Source organism: Tenebrio molitor, chromosome 9, assembly GCF_963966145.1.
Source record: "Tenebrio molitor chromosome 9, icTenMoli1.1, whole genome shotgun sequence".
Taxonomy (NCBI): Eukaryota; Metazoa; Arthropoda; class Insecta; order Coleoptera; family Tenebrionidae; genus Tenebrio; species Tenebrio molitor.
The window spans coordinates 8,469,178-8,488,549 of record NC_091054.1 but is presented as its reverse complement, the minus strand read 5'-3'; the positions used below and the strand labels follow the sequence as shown (position 1 = coordinate 8,488,549).

At 40.6% G+C, this 19,372-nt stretch overlaps 1 protein-coding gene across 4 annotated transcripts in view; it reads right to left on the bottom strand.

The window, feature by feature from the left end:
• LOC138139239 (uncharacterized) overlaps positions 1–19,372 on the bottom strand; it is a 37,968-nt gene extending 18,596 nt beyond the window's left edge. For 3 of the 4 annotated variants that reach the window (XM_069059441.1, XM_069059442.1, XM_069059443.1), the window contains exons 1-5: positions 18,935–19,372; positions 11,597–11,654; positions 11,169–11,221; positions 576–901; positions 288–494 (exon numbers count right to left, since the gene is read on the bottom strand). In XM_069059441.1, the coding sequence (XP_068915542.1) occupies positions 288–494; positions 576–901; positions 11,169–11,221; positions 11,597–11,609 (599 nt within the window). In that variant the 5' untranslated portion in view covers positions 11,610–11,654; positions 18,935–19,372. The remainder of the gene's footprint in view (positions 1–287; positions 495–575; positions 902–11,168; positions 11,222–11,596; positions 11,655–18,934) is intronic. The other variant, XM_069059444.1, reaches the window with a different exon arrangement.

Genomic DNA, 19,372 nt, shown 5'->3' with positions numbered 1-19,372 from the left:
GTTGTAAAAGATCACGTTATAAAAAATCGCGTTGTAAGAAATTGCGTCGTAAGAGATCACGTAGCAAGAAATAGCTTTGAAAGAGATCGCGTACTAAGAGATCACGTTGTAAATAAGAAATCGCATTATAAGAAATTGCGTAGTAAGGAATCACGTGGCAAAAGATCGCTTTGTAAGAGATCGCGTTATAAAAAATCACATAATAAGAGATTGTAAGAGATCGCGTTTCGACGAGATTTGGGTATATTTGTTTTCTTTATTTCAAGTGTGCACTTCATGGTACCTACCTAGGCGGTATGGGAGGGGAAGGTGCGGGTTGGTTCGTCTGATAAGGTTCCAATATAGACCTAGGCTTCTCCATTCGGACAGACTCGTCATCGGAAGGCATCCAAGTATACCTGCTGGGATCAGTGTGAACCTTCCGGCGGAAATACGAAGTCTTCAGGTCTTCGTCGTAACGATAAATCTCGGGCGCCAGCGGGCCCCACGGGTACCTACCAATCAGCACCTTTCAGTACTCATTTCCTCGCCTTTTAGGACGTGAAATGAATTTGAAGGGAACGTTTTGCGAGTACCTGCTCCTCCTGGGGTAGGGTGCGTATTCGGCCGGATGCCTGCGGTACAAGTCGTACAGGTTCTCGTCGGATGGTACTTTCTGTCGAACACAAGCGGTGAGGAAAGACGCGCGATTTGAGCAAGGGGAGTTCTGATGCGACGACAAACAACCGAACAAACTCTGCCTGTCCGACTCCAGCGCCCCCAACCCTCGATCCGAGATGCAGTACTGCTCCCTTATGTCCTGCTTGCTGTAGTGGGCGGTGCCGCGTCGGCCCTTGTTGTGCATCCGGCCCATGATCTCGTCCTCGGATTCGTAAGTGAGGGCCACGTGCTGGATGTCGGCCTGCGAACACAATCCTATTTTAAACGATAACGGGATAAAATGGGATTGATGGGATCAAGTAGGGGGTGGCGTTGTTGCGGCCGGGGCAATCAACTTGACCTGTCAGGGGCCGTTTATTAAACGGTTAAGGGAATAATTGGGCTAATTTGTCTCCGCGACTATTAAGATGCACGACAAATACACCTTGGGAGGTTAGTTGTTGCAATTTGTCTATAGTGGAGTACTGATGCCGACAAAGCAAGAAGATTACCAAATGAGATCGAATCTACATTGTCCAAAATTTATTCATGAATTGATCATTTTCGCAATTAATAGCAGAGGAAGAAGAATAAACAAAGAGAATGACAGAGGGGAAGAAAAACAATTTTTAGAAATATATATCTTCATTTATGTAATATAATTATATGACAGTTTCTTATAGTTATTTCTCTAGACAGAAATATCTAATTTTCTTTATTGACTGCGGTATAATCAATTCTATAAAACTCAACTTGCAAATCTCCTCCAGAACAGTTATTATAAATATTACACTTACATCGTAGTAAAATATGCTACCTACAACACATAACACACTTCGTAACTGTACTATACTAAGTAAAAAAAAAATTGATGTGATTACTTGGTTGCCTAAAATCTAGGAGTTTTACGACAATCAATCTATGCCACATGACTCGTCTGTTCAATGGACTGAAATTTTATTGAGAAATAATAAAAACGAAAAAAACTCCGTACGCTGCTAGACTGCACGTTTTTTGACAGAAGACAGACACAGAGAGTAGTGTAGCGGGAATTAATCTGCAAGGCTACAATAGTTTTCTAAATAACTTGAAGCAATTGAGATGGAGAGTTTAGTATTTTTCACTGCGTTATGTTTTGGAACTAGAATTAAAAAACATGCAATCTATCAGCGTACGGCCTATAGGTAGTCCTTTAAATCCTCCAACGTTCAAGAAATATGTTTATTACACCTAGATCACGTTCCAAAGGCTCTAAATCACAACTACAATGTAAGACTCATTTGTAATTAATAACTCTGTATTTGTTTTCGGGTCATTAGAATTGGCGTTCACTAATTGGACAAAATTTGTGGCCGTTAGAAGTCTCAGGTGTCGACGCTGTTTCCAGCGCCTCCTTCCGTCAGATCGTAACAAACGCACGTCACAGTTTCCAGGTGTGGAAAGAGCGAACAATTCGGAATGCGTAGGCACGTTAATTAATTTCATTATTCAGTTTGACCCTTTCAGTTATACAATTTGCTAATAAGTTTGTGCGATATTTCCAAATTAATAACTAAAATGTCGTCGCATTTTTGGCAGGGCTGTCGAAATTATGGACTCGGAATTATTCACGAGCCGGAAAAGGGATGTCTAAATTATTCATTCACAATTGCCGCCATTATTTTTAGACATGTTTCCGAAGTGTCATCCCGAAGGATCGCTGCTCCTATTTCCCCGGTTCGGCGACGTCGTTTTTCTCGCCAGGACCTCCGCTCGTTTCGCACGAACCAAAAATAAAGCAACTTAAGCCGGTCCGTTTTCGGTATTTCCTTTTTTCATAATCGGACACGGGCGTTGTTTAATCTATTGCAACGGGAAAAAGCCCGCGCCGCCTGAAACAACAGCAAAAAATTCGCTGATAAATCACGTGGGCTGGCCCGACGCGTCGGCCATTAACGTAAGAAATTTAATCGCGCGGGTGCCCTCTGGTGGCCATCGCCCAAATCAAAATGTGCACTGTTGCGGGGGGCACCGTCTTGTTCAAGCGCTCTAATTGTTATTATCAGTCGTGATTCAATCTTGGTGGAACAACGAGTTTGTGCCGCCAGGCGATATGAGTTCCGCCCCTGCAAATGTATTTTATGCTTTTTAATCTCACTGGAGGTCAACAGCGGAAAACGTTTCCCATAAATCGCGATCTCTCTACCGGAAAAAAGAACATCCAGCAAGTTCGAGTCCTTCGGGATGGGTTTCTTTTATTTCGCGCCCACTGATGACGGACATTTTCATTCCGGAGAGTTTTGGAAATTGTCCAGTTATGTGTTCCGGTCGGGTTATGACGCCGCCACCGCCGGAACAAAGCTCGTTTTAAACTATTTGTTCGAGTATGCACAAACAAATGAAACGCGCATATATAACATATTTTTAGTTTTATGCGTGTTTCAGGGTGTCCGTGGGGTCGTATTGTTATGCCCTTAACTATTATTGTTCCGATGTTTCCACTTCTCTGCGCACTTCAAGGAGATTAAATTCTAATGTAATATACTAATAATACAACACCCCGGGGAGTTGTGACAGTTTTGGGGGTTGCTCAAACCCAGGGGAGCGAGCGAAACCCCACACATTTTACTCATTGACACTGCACAAATAGATTTATGTCAAACTTGTTAACTTCGCAATGTAAATCCACATCAGTCCGCTCCATAACGAAAATTTTCCAAAATTGTTAGGTTAGGTTAGAACGCTGTCAAAATGTGTCTAATATCAAAAATGTCAAATGGGATCTTGTGTGTAACATGAAATCAGAAGTTCTTTTTAAATAAAACGCACCGATGTCTAATTAATAATGACAATCGTATAAAGCAGAAGGTACTAGACTGCGCCAACATTACTTTTCATCTAGTGGTAGTAATAAGGTCTCTACTTATTTAGTGTTTCCGGCGTCCGTAGTTGGAGTGTCGGTAAAGAAACTGTTTGTCAACATTTATTATTCAAGTTGTTTATTTTCGTTTCATGTGTTTTGTTCATAAATATTTCGGTTCAATGCGACTTCGGTCTTCGGTAAATAACCAATTTGATTTTATTCAGGTTTTGTTTATTTTCTTAAAAGCACGCCGACCGGGCGATAAAGATAAGAATAAAAGTTTTACAATCGCGCCGTAGCGCTATCTGCGAAGACGGGTTCTCTACAATTTCCGAATGCAAATGTTACTAAGTTTAAAAGTTTTAGAACAGTCGTGACAAATAGTTGGGATTTGCTACAAGACGTGGTGAACACGCAAACGGTTTTTATGGATGAATTGTTTTTAGGGTCTCAATAGCTCAAAGAACAAGAGCAAAGAAACATTTTGTAATAACATTTGCATTTTTATCTTAAATTAGATTTTGCCTGCGGCTGCATCGACGTATACAGGGTTATTCATAAGATGACGAGCCTGACCAGGTAAAAATGCAACCCAAAATACACTTAAATTCTTTACAAAGCATTTTGTTTTGGTATTTAAAAATTAAATCAGGAATCCGAGTAGGTATTCTATTGATTTGAAAGGTCTATCTGTCATTGCATTTTTCGTTCATATTTAGTATTTGAAAAGGTTTTCGAACGGTGACAGAACCGATATGATTACTAAATTCTTATTAAATCATACTTTGTTGAGAGAAGTACTATGGCGGCCAAAAAATTTTGGCCGTCACTTTCTTGACATTTAAGTAAAGTGTAAATAAACCTTAAGGAATCGTAACCCCACTTTCGATTCTTGTCATTTTGACAATCAATTTAAACTGTTTGAAGCTCAGATATTCCAAAAATCCGACATGAATAAACAAAATTAGACCTGACCTGACTTGACCTGACCGGAGGTAAACGTTCTATGTAGTAGAAATGACAAAGTAATTTTGAGTTTTGAAATTTACCACCCAAAAAATAACGTTCATAATCAAGACGGTAATCATGATGACAATAAAGTACGGATTACAATTTTTTTCTTTGAATTGACAGACAATGACGGCCAAAATTTTTTGGCCGGCATAGTACAGCGTGGAATAAAATGATTTACATCTAGTTACCTTTGCATTACCCTTGTAAAAATACGAAATGCCGCTCTACAAAAAAAAAGAAAGCCTAAACTCAAAATATTCCAAAATTCCAAATGTGATTTTTTGCGAAGGGATAATATGAATGCAAAGTAGAGATTGAAATTAAAAAGGAGCTAACAAAAGCAAGTCACAGCTAGTGTTGAAAGTGGCCACCAACGTTTGTTAATTCAATTTAGTAAATTGTAACAATTGTCAATTCGATTGATGACATTTATTGACAGAACTAATAGTTCGGCTCTTCAAAAAAAAAGTAGAGCGGTACAGGAAAATTTACATGTGCAAAAATTCCAAAGGTAACAAGATGTAAATTATTTTATTCCACACTGTATTTGTCTGTTAGAACTTGACATTCATTCGGCTGACGTTAAAAGCTGTCTATGTCTTATGTGCATTACCATAATGCTGGATAATGTAATTGGGATCGAGATTGCTTTGTTAATTGCCTTTTGGGTTGCATTTTTACCTGGTCAGGCTCGTCATGTTACGTGAATAACCCTGTATTAATTCCTGAAATTTTATATGAAAGTTTCTCCCAAGGTTTGTGTAAATCTATGCTTGAAGAGTTGTTAAAGAAAAACAAGTAGCTACAACAAATTTAAAACAATTTTATTCCATTTAAAAGATTTTAAGAAATGAAACGAAGTCAGAAATTAAGAGAAATCAAAAGTAAGCAAGTAAGCACTATAGAGTAACATACTTGGCACAGATTTATCCGACTTAAACACATTCCGGAATGTTTCGTTTCTAACAAACTTCATTTAAAGACAAATCTATTCGTTGGTTTTTGAGTTGAGCAAATAGAGAACCACACTAAAATGTGTTCTGTATCACTTAAATAACCCAAAAAGTTCGAAACTTTGTTTAAATGTGACAGATAGACACTTCAATTTTATTTGTAAGTACAGTCGATGGACAAATAAAACTGGGACAAAAATGACAATCACATAAGTCAAAATTTACAAATTTGCATCGTTTAATTACGGCTTTATCACAAATAGGTTAACTTTGGTATGACATATTATATAGACAGTGACAAATATATTGACAATTCAATGATCTGATTTACATAGATGAAATTTTAAGTGTCCCAGTTTTATTTGTCCACCGACCGTACGTAATAAATATGTCCTGGCGCATCCGCCATTTTTCATTTTTTCCAATTGCATCTACATCTTTCGAAATTTTCCTGGTCGCTTCTTTGCAACAGTCTCTTACTACGACTCTGGTGAAGTCATTTCCACGAAATTCTTTCAGAATTTTTGGAATGCTTAAATTCTTTTAGGTTGGTAACAGATTTTACGTATTATTGCATTGCATTCTCATTATAATGTTGACACCCCTGCTTTGGCCATGACCGTGAGCATCTTCCTTCTTTCTGCTTCTTTCCATCTTTGTTTCTTAATTCTTATAGTGGTCAGTGCTGGGAAATGGCGTCGTAAACAAATTGGCAGTTACGATTGCTTTCGAATTTTTCGAGTAGAAAGCATTAAAATCTGCTTTAACGAGTCGTAACTGCCATCTCAGGAGGAAAGAACATGATAATGACAATTTAATTCCATTCCACACAGAGCGCAATATTTTACAAGGTTGGTAGACCTCAACAATGACAAACAACGCATAACCTCACTTTATTAACTGCTCCGCCGGTGTAACGAAGTACTTGCGGTCATGACCGTCTCTTTCTAAAATTCGCATTTACGGTTTGGTGTCGTAGACACAAATCGTAAGTGGTTTTTGGTTTTCCGAAGCCATCCCTCAAGGACACCTCTTCCGCCCACACCGGATCAAATTTTTATCCGGCGGAGGCACCATCTGCCAACTTTCACCGTGTTTTATTCGACGTCCCAATTTCCTTTCTGAGCCGCCTCCATCTCGGCCAATCCTCGCACACAGTAAAAACCGCAGCACGCACCACACTACATCGAAACTATAAATTATTTCCGGGTTTGTCTTCGGGACGAGGAGTAATTTCGTTCGTTTTACGGCCGACATGGAACAAGTTCCTACGTTCAACGATGAATTATTTAATTTGGGAATACTACTTTCCAGCTTATATTAGATCGGGGACTTGTAAATGCATTAGCCAGTTATGTAATGATGATACTTGAGGGCCTCTTTGCAGATTTTCCAATGGGAGAAGGCCTCATTTGCGTTGCAGATCGATTTCTATTAGCATACTGCGTGGTGAAGAGTCGCTCTCGGTGGCGGCGAGTTTATCCGTTTCGACGCTAATTTCGCCCTACAATAATTGCGTTAAATTCGTCAGATATACAAGATGACGAGCTCCGTTTCTGTTTATGGGGCGGAATTCAAACTCCACCGGATTCGAGACGCGCCCATGAAATATTCATTTCATCACTGGAATTAACTGATTAATACATCACTGTAGTTGTTTGTTGCATTTTTTTACTTTAAATCACATCATCTCAAAACCCCTTGCTTCTAGGCAACCAAGTAATCACATCAATTTACCTTTAGATATCATAACCCTTTGACTGAAATGAGTAGGTTTGCATGAAAAGGGGGGCGCTACTAGTGGACAAATATCTTCTATAGCGTACACTACTAATAGGGGAATTACACGACTGTTGTTGTAATGTTGTCAGACCGACTTATAGCGTGTCCATCATCACTGTATAATACAGTATGGAAACTTCGGTATTTATCGACAAAGATGTTTAATTTGATTTTGCGATTTTATCTGTGCGCGAATAAATTTTATAGCGTCCAATAAAAGCACTGTTTCCAATTTTTGCGTTTCTATTAAGACAGTAACGTTATTTCCCCGGTTATCATTTAAAATTTATGGTTTCTTTTAACAGTGCTATTAACAGGGGAATAAAACCGCCATTTGACATAAATCCTAGTTCCAACCTTTTAACGGCGACGCTTTTTGAATCATTAAATATGGTTGAGTGCATTAGCTCTCCGGTTGGTGGATAATCAAATTATTCGATTCCGACAATGATTAAAGCGAGCTAATTTAATATCCGCGAGTAAATTTCGTTAAATGTAAACAAATTATTTGCACGTTTGCAAAAATGGCGTCGAGCTTTTATGGAAGGTTTTTACGTTCGGCCATATTGCGCAGTTATTAAACAGTGTTCCGGCACGAGATTGGCTAGATTGAACTAGATAAACTAGTTTTTGGTCGGTGAGTGATGGCGAAAGTTGAGATGGGAACCGGTTTGGCTTGTAATCAAGTAAATTGATAAAAATTGCAGAGATGTCGAGTCATCTAGATAAGCGAAACATGAAGTTTTGCAGCGACCTGAAGTTTGAAATGATAATGTCCGAAAGTCGAGACAAGAAAAGTTACAAATTGAAACGGAGAGTCGGGTTGGAAGTGGAGAACGACCGGAAAAATTCAGTAAGAAGTGTCAAAGCGAACTCGACACTGGCGCCCTCTGTCAAGATCATTTATTAAAATATATTGAGAGTTGAAAGAGAAGTAAATGGCGACTCGTGCGGCAAAGAAGTTAAATAAACACAAAAGAATGGAAATAAGAATATCTTGAAAGTGAAATCTTGAAACAATTGCGTGTGTGGGCGACATTGCGGTCAGTTTTTAGATGTAGCGATGTGAACGTAAAAAACAAGTTGGAACTGTAGACGCATCCAGTTTGAAAGAGGACTCGCCTGATATAACAAAGAGCAGCATCGGCAATATTTGCCATAAAACACAAACAACGAGGTTTGAACTTGAGCTTAGGGAGGATTTTGGGGGTGCGTCGCAATCGATAGCATCTCCTGCGAAAATTTACAAGATAAAGCGCGAACCGAAAGCAAACTTTCATTGGGCAAATATTAATACGGCCCACACTTGCAGCCGGATATGGCTTTCAGGAGCGCTGCAGGGACGCCTACTGCGCCCCAGCCTGTTCGGCACGCAAAAGAGGATTCCGAGCGTGCGAACGTATGCAAATCGGAGCCTTTGACAGATAAAAGTGGGGCGAACGGATCCGTTTCTACTCGACGGTGCGATATTGACCGGTTTGGCGGCAGCCCTCTAATCAGGATTCATAGAAGATGATTATGGAGCTGTGCGACGACGGGACAATCGTCGTGTTCGTCTCGGGTCGCGTGATCGATACCGCCGGGGGGCGGTTTACGCCGGTCGAATCGTGATTTCGCAGTTAAACTGCCTGTGCAAATCCATTATACGGAAGATGATCGAGTCAATAGACTTATCCGGGGAGTCCCCGGTTTAATTACGGCTGGGCCTAATTAGAGCCAGGTTTGTTTAATAACTGTCGTTCGTTGCGAGATCGCTTGCCGACTCGAGTTAACACCTATCAGCCGTAAGAAGCTGCGTGCGAAGGGATTTTCGACGGAATTAGGAGCGAAGCGCGAATTAGACGGAATAAATCGCCAAATTCTCAATAGCGAGTCGGTAATTATTTAATTAAGCAGCTTGCAAAATTGCCGACCTTTCGAAACGAAACAGGTACAGGCGGCGGCAGCTTTCGGTAGTTCTAATTGAAGTTTGGCGGCGAAAGTTTATTTTTTTCTTGTTTTGGGATGGGAAGGCTAATGGCTTCGGGGTGACACGAAGCGGCCTCCTTTGAGCGCTTGGCGTTAAGATGTTCTCCTTGTTATCCCAACTAGATCAGATTTGGACCTTCGGATTCTATTCCTTTGTGAAGCCGACGGCTCTTATCCCAACCTTCCGAACGTGATCTAGGTGCAATAAACAAATTCCTCGAACGTTGGGGGATTTAAAGCACTACAATAACTAATACTGAAACACTTGGGCAATCAGAAAACTTTAATCATTCCATCCACCTTACATCAGCAGAGTAAAGAAAGGTTAATGGATAAGAAGTGCTTTAGTGCAAGTCTCATCTTTTTGTTCAGCTCTCTTTTACGGAGCCGCAGTCTTTTTTGTAGAGGAAGAGAATAGGAGTGAACGAAGCGAACACGTTTACAGCGTGAACGAAAGCGAACGAATTTCGCCCTATTTATCGGACCGTTGGGACCAAACGCGACACTAACGGAGCCCGCTCATTGGCCGACCGGGACACAACGCTGCCCGGTATTACATTTGAAGAAAGAAAAACTATTTGCTCTCTTATTTTGTTCCTGGAATACTGTCAGAATCTCCTTTTTGTTGGGGAAGGACAAGGTTATTATAAGCGTTTCTTACATCATAGTTTGCCGCCTCTTCTGAATTTGTAAATTTAACATTTGACAGCTCACACTTGTGACTTTGCAATTTTCACCGTTTATCGTTCCTCAAAGTGTTCACTAAGGTGTTCTAAATTAATTAAGTTAGCAAAGGAGGATTTTACAGCATCATCGTGTTCAGCATATTACATAGTTACAATAGTGAGGAGTAAATACAACGTGATCAAGAATGACTGAATCTGTTGGTAACAATGAAAATTTGAATGATTTTGGTACCACTGTAATCTAAACGTATTTCCGGTTGTCAGCTTTGACAGAGTTGAGAGGCGAATTTGACGTTTACCATCAAAGTGTCATTTTTGTAATAGCACAAACATACCGGACATAACCTAATTTTTTTTTTGATGTGTCAAGTTAAAACATCCGGTCAGTGCCAATTACGAAAAAGAAAAACATCAATATTTTTCAATTGTTTCATTGCCAACAGACTCAGTCATTGTTGATCACGCTGTATTTTGCGTGTACACTTTCTTAGTTTAGTAAAAACGAAAGTGGTTTATTTTCTTAAACAGGATATTTTTATTGTAATCTTTTATTATTGAAATAAAAATACGAAAAAGATCTTTGGCAGTCATATTAGAGACATAATTCACAGCTTTATTTAGAGGGGATGAATAAATAAAGTAAATGTTAGTTAGACAATATGGGAAAACATTGTTTAAAATATGTGAAGAAGAATGTTGAACATGGCAGTGAAGATTTTTTTCTTAGAAACAACACATTTGTTTTCGTCTTGCGTTTTTGTTTTTATCATTTTTCAGTACAATTTCAGTCAGTTTCCACAGACGCAATTTGCTCTGATTTGAATTATTTATGACAGGTTATTTATTTTAAAAACTAAATTGTCTTAAAGCCCCTTATTTTTAGGCAACCAAGTAATCCCATCAATTTACTTTTAGTGTAAAAATAGCACAGTTACGCTATGCATTGTAAGTGGCAAATTTCAGATCCAACTGCGATGTAAGAATAAGAACCATTTTGTGTGATCTGGTAACCTCGTTAGAGTGGAGTGCCTCTAGTGGCGAAGGTTTGAACGAGTCGAGGTAAAAGACTTATCCTGTCATCCGCAAACGATTTCTATGTGAAATAACAGAGTCCCTGTGGGCATTAAAATTCAATCCGAAAGATAAACCTGGGTTTCAGTTTTCAATTAAAAAGCTAAGATGGCATCCTGCTCGATTCTAATAAGAGCGATACTCAAATTAATTCAACAATGAAAGTTTGGATGTCAAAGAGAGTGGTGGGACGTAATTAAAATCGTCACTCACCTGAGTCGAGACATCATAATGGTTGAGCACCACCCGTGAATTTCCGAGATAACCTGAAAAAAAAGGAAACATGTTCCATGTTAAACAGTTGGTAGATGACATACTTGTCATTTGATTAATAGACTGTCAGTGGTGCCAATTTATAACTAGAAAGAAACCAACACGTCAGGCGGACGATATGGGCCTTAAGAGAATTGGAAATTTCGAAACAATTTGTGGAAGTATGCGGTGTCGGTATTGTACACAAGTGGTACATTTGTTGTTTTAATAATTCATCCCCGTTTGCAATTTCATCCCCCGTGTATGTGTGGAAGCGTTTACATGTAATTAATAATTTAGCGATCGCAAAGCAACGAAGTGCGAATTCATGTTTGATTGAAACTGGCGGTCAATCGATTTTATTTGTTGAAAAGGAAAAGTTCACTCACCAGTGTGTTCCATGGTGTCGTTCCTCCGGAGGGTGTGCGTATTACGGAAATGTTGCGGCTGTAAAGAAAAACAACACTTTTACTCTTGTTCCTAATTCTGTTAAAGCAGAATCGCTCGTATCTCATTTCACCCGCTTAAGAAAATATTTTCCGAGCGGTAGACCTCTCAATAAAATTTCTCGTCTGCTGGAAATTTCATCAAGAGAAGACAAAACGGAAACGTGGGTCACGAAGCTCGGGGCTCCCCCGTCGATCACTACGTCCTTTCATCCTCATAAATTAGTTTGCAATAGTAGGGTGCGGACCACAAAGCGTTTCAAAATAATAATTTAGGCTTGATTATCCACCAAATAAAATAAATATGGCTGTGCACACGACAGTGCTAACCGCAGCATAATCGCCCCCCACGTTTTATTCAATCCACAGAACATCACTCACGCCGCCGTTCTTCCAAAATAAATAAACAACGAATAAATTGACGTGAAAAGCAATTTGCCCAAAGCCCCGTCCATGTCCTGGCATAATTTTCGAATTTTTTCCTTTGCACCTGGATTCGTATTGTTTGAATTTTAATCGGGAATTAAACTGTCCTTTAGGGGGGCGATCGGTTCCGAATAAATTTGAATAGCCGATTGTCTCGGGGGGATGTTTTAATTATGCGGCCGAGTGAGTCGACGTCTGTTCTCGGGTGTTTACAACCGGAGCGTTGGTAGCAGTGGTTGTCTTAATGCGGGTACGCGGAAAGTCGCGAATAACGGACATTTGTCATTAGCCGAGTGTGAAGGTGACCACGTGCAGAGTCAAACCTGGAAAATCTGGATTGTAACGGAGGACTGGATGGAAATGGATTATACTGCAGAGTCGTTGGAAGCGAGGTGGGGTCGTCAAAATTGCAAATCGGTTCTGTCAAAGTTGTCAAGTTGTCGCGAGTCAGTGGCGCCAACCTACGACGTGAAAAATTCCTGCGTGGGTTTTGGAAAAGGCAAGCATTGAATGTAGGGCGAGGAATTCGCTTTCGAGGCGGAAAGGTGGCTGAATTTATGGAGATTTTATAATTCAGTGCGTTTCGAGAATAATTTATTGTTGCATCTGCCCCGCGGCACCAGCTGGAATCGATAGTTTGTTCGTAATGGAATATTTAATTCATCCCTGCTGTATCTGTCTGGATATTCGGCAATGCAGTTTATCTCAATATTTCAAAACCAATATCCGGTCGGACGATAGTATCTTGTGGGGGCGCCACTTAAAAAACATTCGCGGCGCAAGACAAGAAGAAAACAAACTTGATTTATGTGTCGAGGGCGCAATTTTTTGCTATAAACGGTACAGATGTCACAGAACTCCACATAATTTGAGCGCTTTATCGTGAGAATTGTGCGCTATGAGGCATCTAAATCAGACAGTTTTAGCTAGATCCCACCCTAAACGGCATTACATCCTTCCCCAATTTATGCACTAACCATTTCCTCCCCCAAACCGTTAATAATCCCTCTTAAGTACTCTTCAAGCTTTACGGCCAATTTATACGAAGCGAATTCAAATTTCGCGCCGCGATGACAACATAAAAACACCAATTCCACTAAATCGCCTCTGGTTGGTAATTTTTGAAGAGTTTCCCATTCTTGGTCGCAAAACAAAGTTTTTTATTAGAACGGCAATATCCATTCGTCATTTGACAGCTCGACTAAAGCGTAAAATAAACTCGATTTGGCCGCGACCAAACAACATAAAACGCCCCATAAAAACTGGAGGAGCAGGGTTGCCACACGCGCAACACTAAAATTACGATAATTGAGGTGAGCTGGATTAATTGAGCCTGCGGTGAAACAAAACGGGAGGGTTGATCGCCGGGTAAGCTGCAGCAATTTATAAAAATAAAACTTCGCCGTTTCTCAGTTTCAAATATGAAGCTTTTTTCGTTCGAACCGGTAAACTTTGCTTTCAGGCGGGCTTTTCTTGTCTGAAAAGCTTTTTAAAATGCGCCCGTGAATGGAGCTTTGTCTCGGTGCATGAAGTAGGAAAGTTCATCATAGCAAACAAGGGGATCGTGGAATATTTATAAAAGTTTAAGAGGGGCTGCGGGACTTGGCGCCGTCGTAGGTGAGCCCCGCACGTTTCCATTCGCTAATTTAATCAAGCAGAGAGCTTGGACGATCTTCGCCACCTAATTTACGCTCCTCGACGGACTCTTCCGGACGAGCGCGTTTTTGTGTGTTGGGCGTTGATTTTTTCCAGAGCTGGAGGAACGTTCGGTAATTAAAGTGGAGTTCAGGACGCAGGTCTCGTAATCGGCGTGGCCATTAAAATAAACGGCGTCTTTGAGGAAGCGCTCGGCGATTTATCGGCGGTTCCAGTTTATTTCCGCGATTCAGCCCTCGCGCCAAAAGCCACCCTAAAAAATACATATCCTCGCCTCTATTGAGGTCGGCGTTTGAGGCGTGAAATCGTCTGCAACCTGTAAACACCCCGAAAGGAGGAGGAGAATTCTAAGAAAGGATGAGAGCGGCATTCTCACACACGCCCCGCAAGATTGCCTTTAAAGTATTTATAAATTTTTCCGGTGCGGCCCGGAAAACAGCTTTAGGTAATGTTGTGAAAATTTTATCGGGTTAATTAAGCATGACGGCGACCTATTTACGCGGTGCAGGTATTTTTAAATTTTTATGCCTTTTTTCCGGGGGACGCAAAGTGATCATCGGTTTTTGCCTCTCATAATTCACAATAGCGATGCCAAGGAGCGTTATTATCATTAGCCGGAAATTAATCCGGATTTTAACGCCGGTTTAAATTTAATCTAATTGCTTGTCGAGCTCTCTTCTTTTCTATTTGCTACTTTGCGCCAGTTCAGGAGCGAAACTATGCAAAAACGGAGCTCGCCAGCTTTTAATATAGCGCCGCAGAAAACGACTCCTTCAAGTTGGATCGCTCCAAAACGACTTCCCTGACACATAATTCTCGTTACGCCAGAGAAAACAATAAAAGACTTTCGGTGTTTTTTTGAGCGTGCAACATCAGTCAGCAATCTTTGTTTGTACACGTCATGAACAAAACTTCATTTATAAATGGCCAGAAGCCACACAAAAGCGTCATTCACGAAGTTTGCATTTACATCGCGCCATGCATAGGTCTATATTTATGCAACTTCAAAAGGGTTTACTCTCATCGCATCACGAGCTCACAAAACTCTGCCATTGTTGCGGTATCTTTGCCAAAAAGAAGCTTACTCGATGTTCACCAAATTTCCACTTCGGAAAACGTTTAAGCTTTGGCCGGGCTCCAAAATCGGCCTAATGGGTTTGTTTCCATAATATTCATGCAGTGGGGGTTCCGTACTGTAACTGTATTGTGCCGTATCAGATTTCATCAGTCTTCAAAAATAGCGTTTTGTCTTTATTCGAGAACAATATAAGAAAAACGTGTAGAAACTTCTACTGTCGGCACAAATGTAGGTAGGTATGGTTCTCAATTCTCATTACGATTTTTGCAAAAACCCGTTTAGAATATTAACGATGATTGACCTGACTTTTTCGAACAAGTTCGAGGTTTACGTGAGATGAGCAAAATTTCGAAAAAAAGCTATTGTAGCAATATCTAAAGTGAAACGTGAAGATATTTCGATTAATGGCACAAATATGTACGTGGTTTTTATTGTGTTGAGTAGACATAACCTCACTTTTTGTCGTGTTCATAACGACAATTCGTAATAATTAAAATGAAAACATGCAAAATTTCCAAACCATTCAAAGTGAAATAGAGAAAATTTTGGGTTATTGGCACGAATGTATCTAATGTTTTGGTAGAAGTCGACGATTACGACATAACCTGATTTTTTTTGTCGTTGACAGGTTTGAGATGAAATGTGTAAAATTTTGAAAAAAAGTAAGTTTTATTACTACTGTAGACATATCTAAACTGAAATCTGAAGATATTTCGATTATTGGTAGAAATGTGTAGTTTTTATTACGATTATCTCAAAAACAGGTGTGTACAATGTTGACGGTGATTACACCATAACCTCACTTTTTTATCGCGTGGATAGATTGTGGATATAAATGAAAACCTTTAAAATCCAATGCGAAATGTGGAGAGAGAGATTTCGATTACATTTTTTATGAATATTAGAACATAACCTAACTTTTTGGGTTGCAGATTTAAATGAAAACGAGTATAATTTCTGGTCGGAAGACAAACACGCAGGCCCACGTTTGCTCCTTGCGGTTTCACCGACGGTGGATAAAATTAGAGTAAGAAAACCAAAAATGTGGGCGCGGTGTTCGCCCCCGTCGTAATTGGGGAACCAAAAAAAGTAATATGAAGTGAGGAGTTAACTCAATAAAAAGTTACTGTACTTCTTTTAAAAATCCAATTTCACTTGTCGTTCACGCCACCGCGAATCTTTCGTCGAGTTTGAAAACGTTAATGTTTGTTTCTCTTTTTTGGAGACTTAACTTTGTTTAGAGCCTTATAATAAATTGGAATTCTCTCCGCGAGCACGTACTCCACCCCCGCACTGAATAATGGAGCCTGGTCGAGTTTTTCCTTTGATAAGGGCAGACAGGTGAGTGCCGAAGTGTCCAGGGATGCTAATAACAAGATCGCGCGGCCTCGCCTACTCGCTCCGCATTAAGCCCCGGCGAGCAATTTGTAGGCAATAATTACGTTCGACAGTAAATTAATGGCAGACGCTATATAACCAATTTGCCATAAACTCGAAAGCAACTGGATTTTCGAACAAATTGGAGTCCCGCATGCACGAGAAAAACCCGCCCGCGCTCTCGTCCTTTCCCTCTCGTCCCAGATTTTCGAATCGGGGCCCGGTGCCAAGTTTCCTTAAGATCTGATTAACCGTCGGCGATTTATTCGCGGGGCTTCCCAGGAAATTGAATGTGTAAAAGTTTATTATGTGGAGCGTTTCGTTTCGCTTTTTACGCGCACCTATCGGCATCTCCTCGAATTATTACTTATCACGTTTCGCCCCCTTCGCGTCGTTCGGTGGGTCACGCGGGGCGAGATTGCCCAAGGGAGGGGGCGCGAGATGTGATTGCGGCCGTATTCTTATTAGATGCTTTGTCTGGATGGAGCTCGGGGTTTTATTGGGCCGCGATTTTTAATCAAATAAAAGCGAAGTTTCTCGTCAAGTTTTCAACCAACGTTTAAAACATCGTCGATGTCTTGCGTGTCATTCCGCAAACGCAAAAATTCAGCGCGTCTTAATGAACCGCCGGCGGTCCGCCACGTATCCCCGGAACAATCCGGGAGCCGTCGAAATCGGACTGCTTCCGGTGGAGTCATTTCGCCGAATTAATCGTTTCACGACGGGGGCGCCATGTCGCCTTTTGTTTTGGGTAATTCGATGCGGCGGGGGTGCCGCAAGGGCTCTCGATAAGGGTAGATAAGGTGCATTGTGATCGATGTTATCCCGTCTAACCCTTCGCGGCGCCAATTCCGCCACCGAGCTGGGGTTTCAATTGCAGCCGAGAGTATTCAATTCCTCGGGAGTATCACCCACACACAAATCCAGGGAATTGAAAGTATGTCGGCGGGGGCGGAGATGAAAGTGGGATAGCTCACTAGAAATTTGTCGTGATAGGCGTGGGGGCGCTTACTACCACGTATTGATCACGAATTTTCTAGTTTTCAAACAGTTTTGACAACTTTGACATCTGTCAATTTATTTTTACACTCTTATGATACAGAATGGAAACGGATGGCAGCCGTGGGCGTCGCACTTTTTCTACATCAAAGACGAGATGTTGACAAGTGTCTCATTATTTTCTTTAATTTGTACTAATTAAAATTTTTGTTTTGTTGCTTTTAAACGTTCACGGGGTAATAAAGACGAGAAAGATACTAATAAAAAACAAGAGATTGTTTGACAAAACACAACAAAAGAGAGATTTAACTTCCACCTGAAACGTCACTGCAGTCGGAAGTTTGTAAATAACTGGATATCGGAAAAATAAAGGATGATTATTTCTTGATTTTGCCGCTGCAGTAACTCCCACAAAACACACTTTACGAAAGGAAACGACAACAGAAATCTAAATTGGTAAAGTAGCAGGAATATGTCGCCACTAATTTGTGTTAGTTCTGGAGCTGTCAACTGTCAAAGTAGTAATTGTAATTTTGGAATGTCATTTACACCACTAAGTATTCGGTAATAAACGGAGGCGCTGTGACACACTCTCTGGGAATTCAACAGACAATGTAGCCACCTATGCAAAGTAACAACAGTTCACGAGTTGCTCGACTAGACAGTTCGCGAACTATGTGTTTTGTCGATTTCGCACCGCGTAAACCTGAAATATTCGCAACGATAAGTCTGCACGACCGCAAGATCGGTTACGTTTCTGATGGTTTACGTCCTGGTTGTAAAATTGTGGTTGGAGAGCGCGAAACTAATTTGTGCAGAAAATGACAGTAAGTGGTGCAATGCTACCAACAAAAATTTGACTCGATTGGGGAGTTTTTAAGAGAAGACTGTTCAAGCAAGCAGTGAAAAGAGAAAAGGGCCGAAAGGGTCTATTTTAATTTGATTATGCAGGTGGTCGGTAATTAATTTGGTTAGGAGGTTAATTCCGAGCAAACGAAATTCGCAGGTGCAGACAGTGGAGAAATCAATTTTGCCATCGCACCCCTCGAGCTAATCATCGGAAAAATGCGACATCTGATACGCAACAACAGAAAGTTTGAGCAAGTGTCATTAGTGTCAGTTTCGCAGGGAATCGTGTGTTGCCAACAGATTTATCTGGGGACATTATCGGCGAGTAATTTCTCGAGTGCATTAAATTATAATTAGTCTGTTCGAATTATAAAATGACACGTGGCGTCCCAGAAAACTCCACTTGACGGAAAAGTGGATTGGATCGCGGCAGGGGGCGCTACTTGTGGTGCACTTGTCGTAATTGTGTGAAACTTTCAAATCGTTCGCCACAAATGAAGGAAAAACGTCGTGTGGAGCTTGAATTTCCAGTTTGAAAAATTGAATTCGCTCCGTCACCCAAAATAACAACCCTCGTCTCTCGTTAGCATTTGTTCCAATACGAAATATGATTAATTATGTATACGGGGCCCGTTCATGAGAGCCGCAACCCTCGTCCGATATTAAAAAGCAAAAACACGTTTCAATCGGGGACGGACGAGACGAAACAACGTCAAGGGAAGAAATCGACGAGAAGCGAGTGTATTTTGCATCGCCGATAGGAAAACAGATTTGTGCGCCCCACCAGATTGACAAAACGAACGCGGTATTTACCTAATTGCGCGTAAACGGCACTGGGGGATTTAATTTGGTAGCTGCGGATTTTTTTCGTGAGTCGGTTAAGCTAGGTCACTTACCTTTCTTAATCTTTTTTGGGACTAGAGACATAGAAAAATCCTTCTACTACGCTTGTCATTAAGGGTAATTCTAAAGTGCTTTACCACATCTCACTATCTAATTTAGAATATTTATATTAAATCTCTAACAATTGGCCCCGCGATGGTTGTTTCGGTTAATCGTCCGCAAAATCAAAAACAGAAAAGAAAGTCTACAAAAGCGGTTACTACTGGACATACAGCAACTTACGTAATGACTGCAATATGCAAGAATTGTACTCTACATACGGACAAATCATAAAATCGGGAACTTTTTGATTTGTGCTGTTTAGGTTGGCAACGGTTAAACAACAGATAAATTTATTTAGTGAAGCGCGACAGTCTCGTGTCGCCTTAACGTGACTCGCAACAGCGTTTACCTCTTACTATATTTTAAGTATTCAGTTTTATAATTTTATT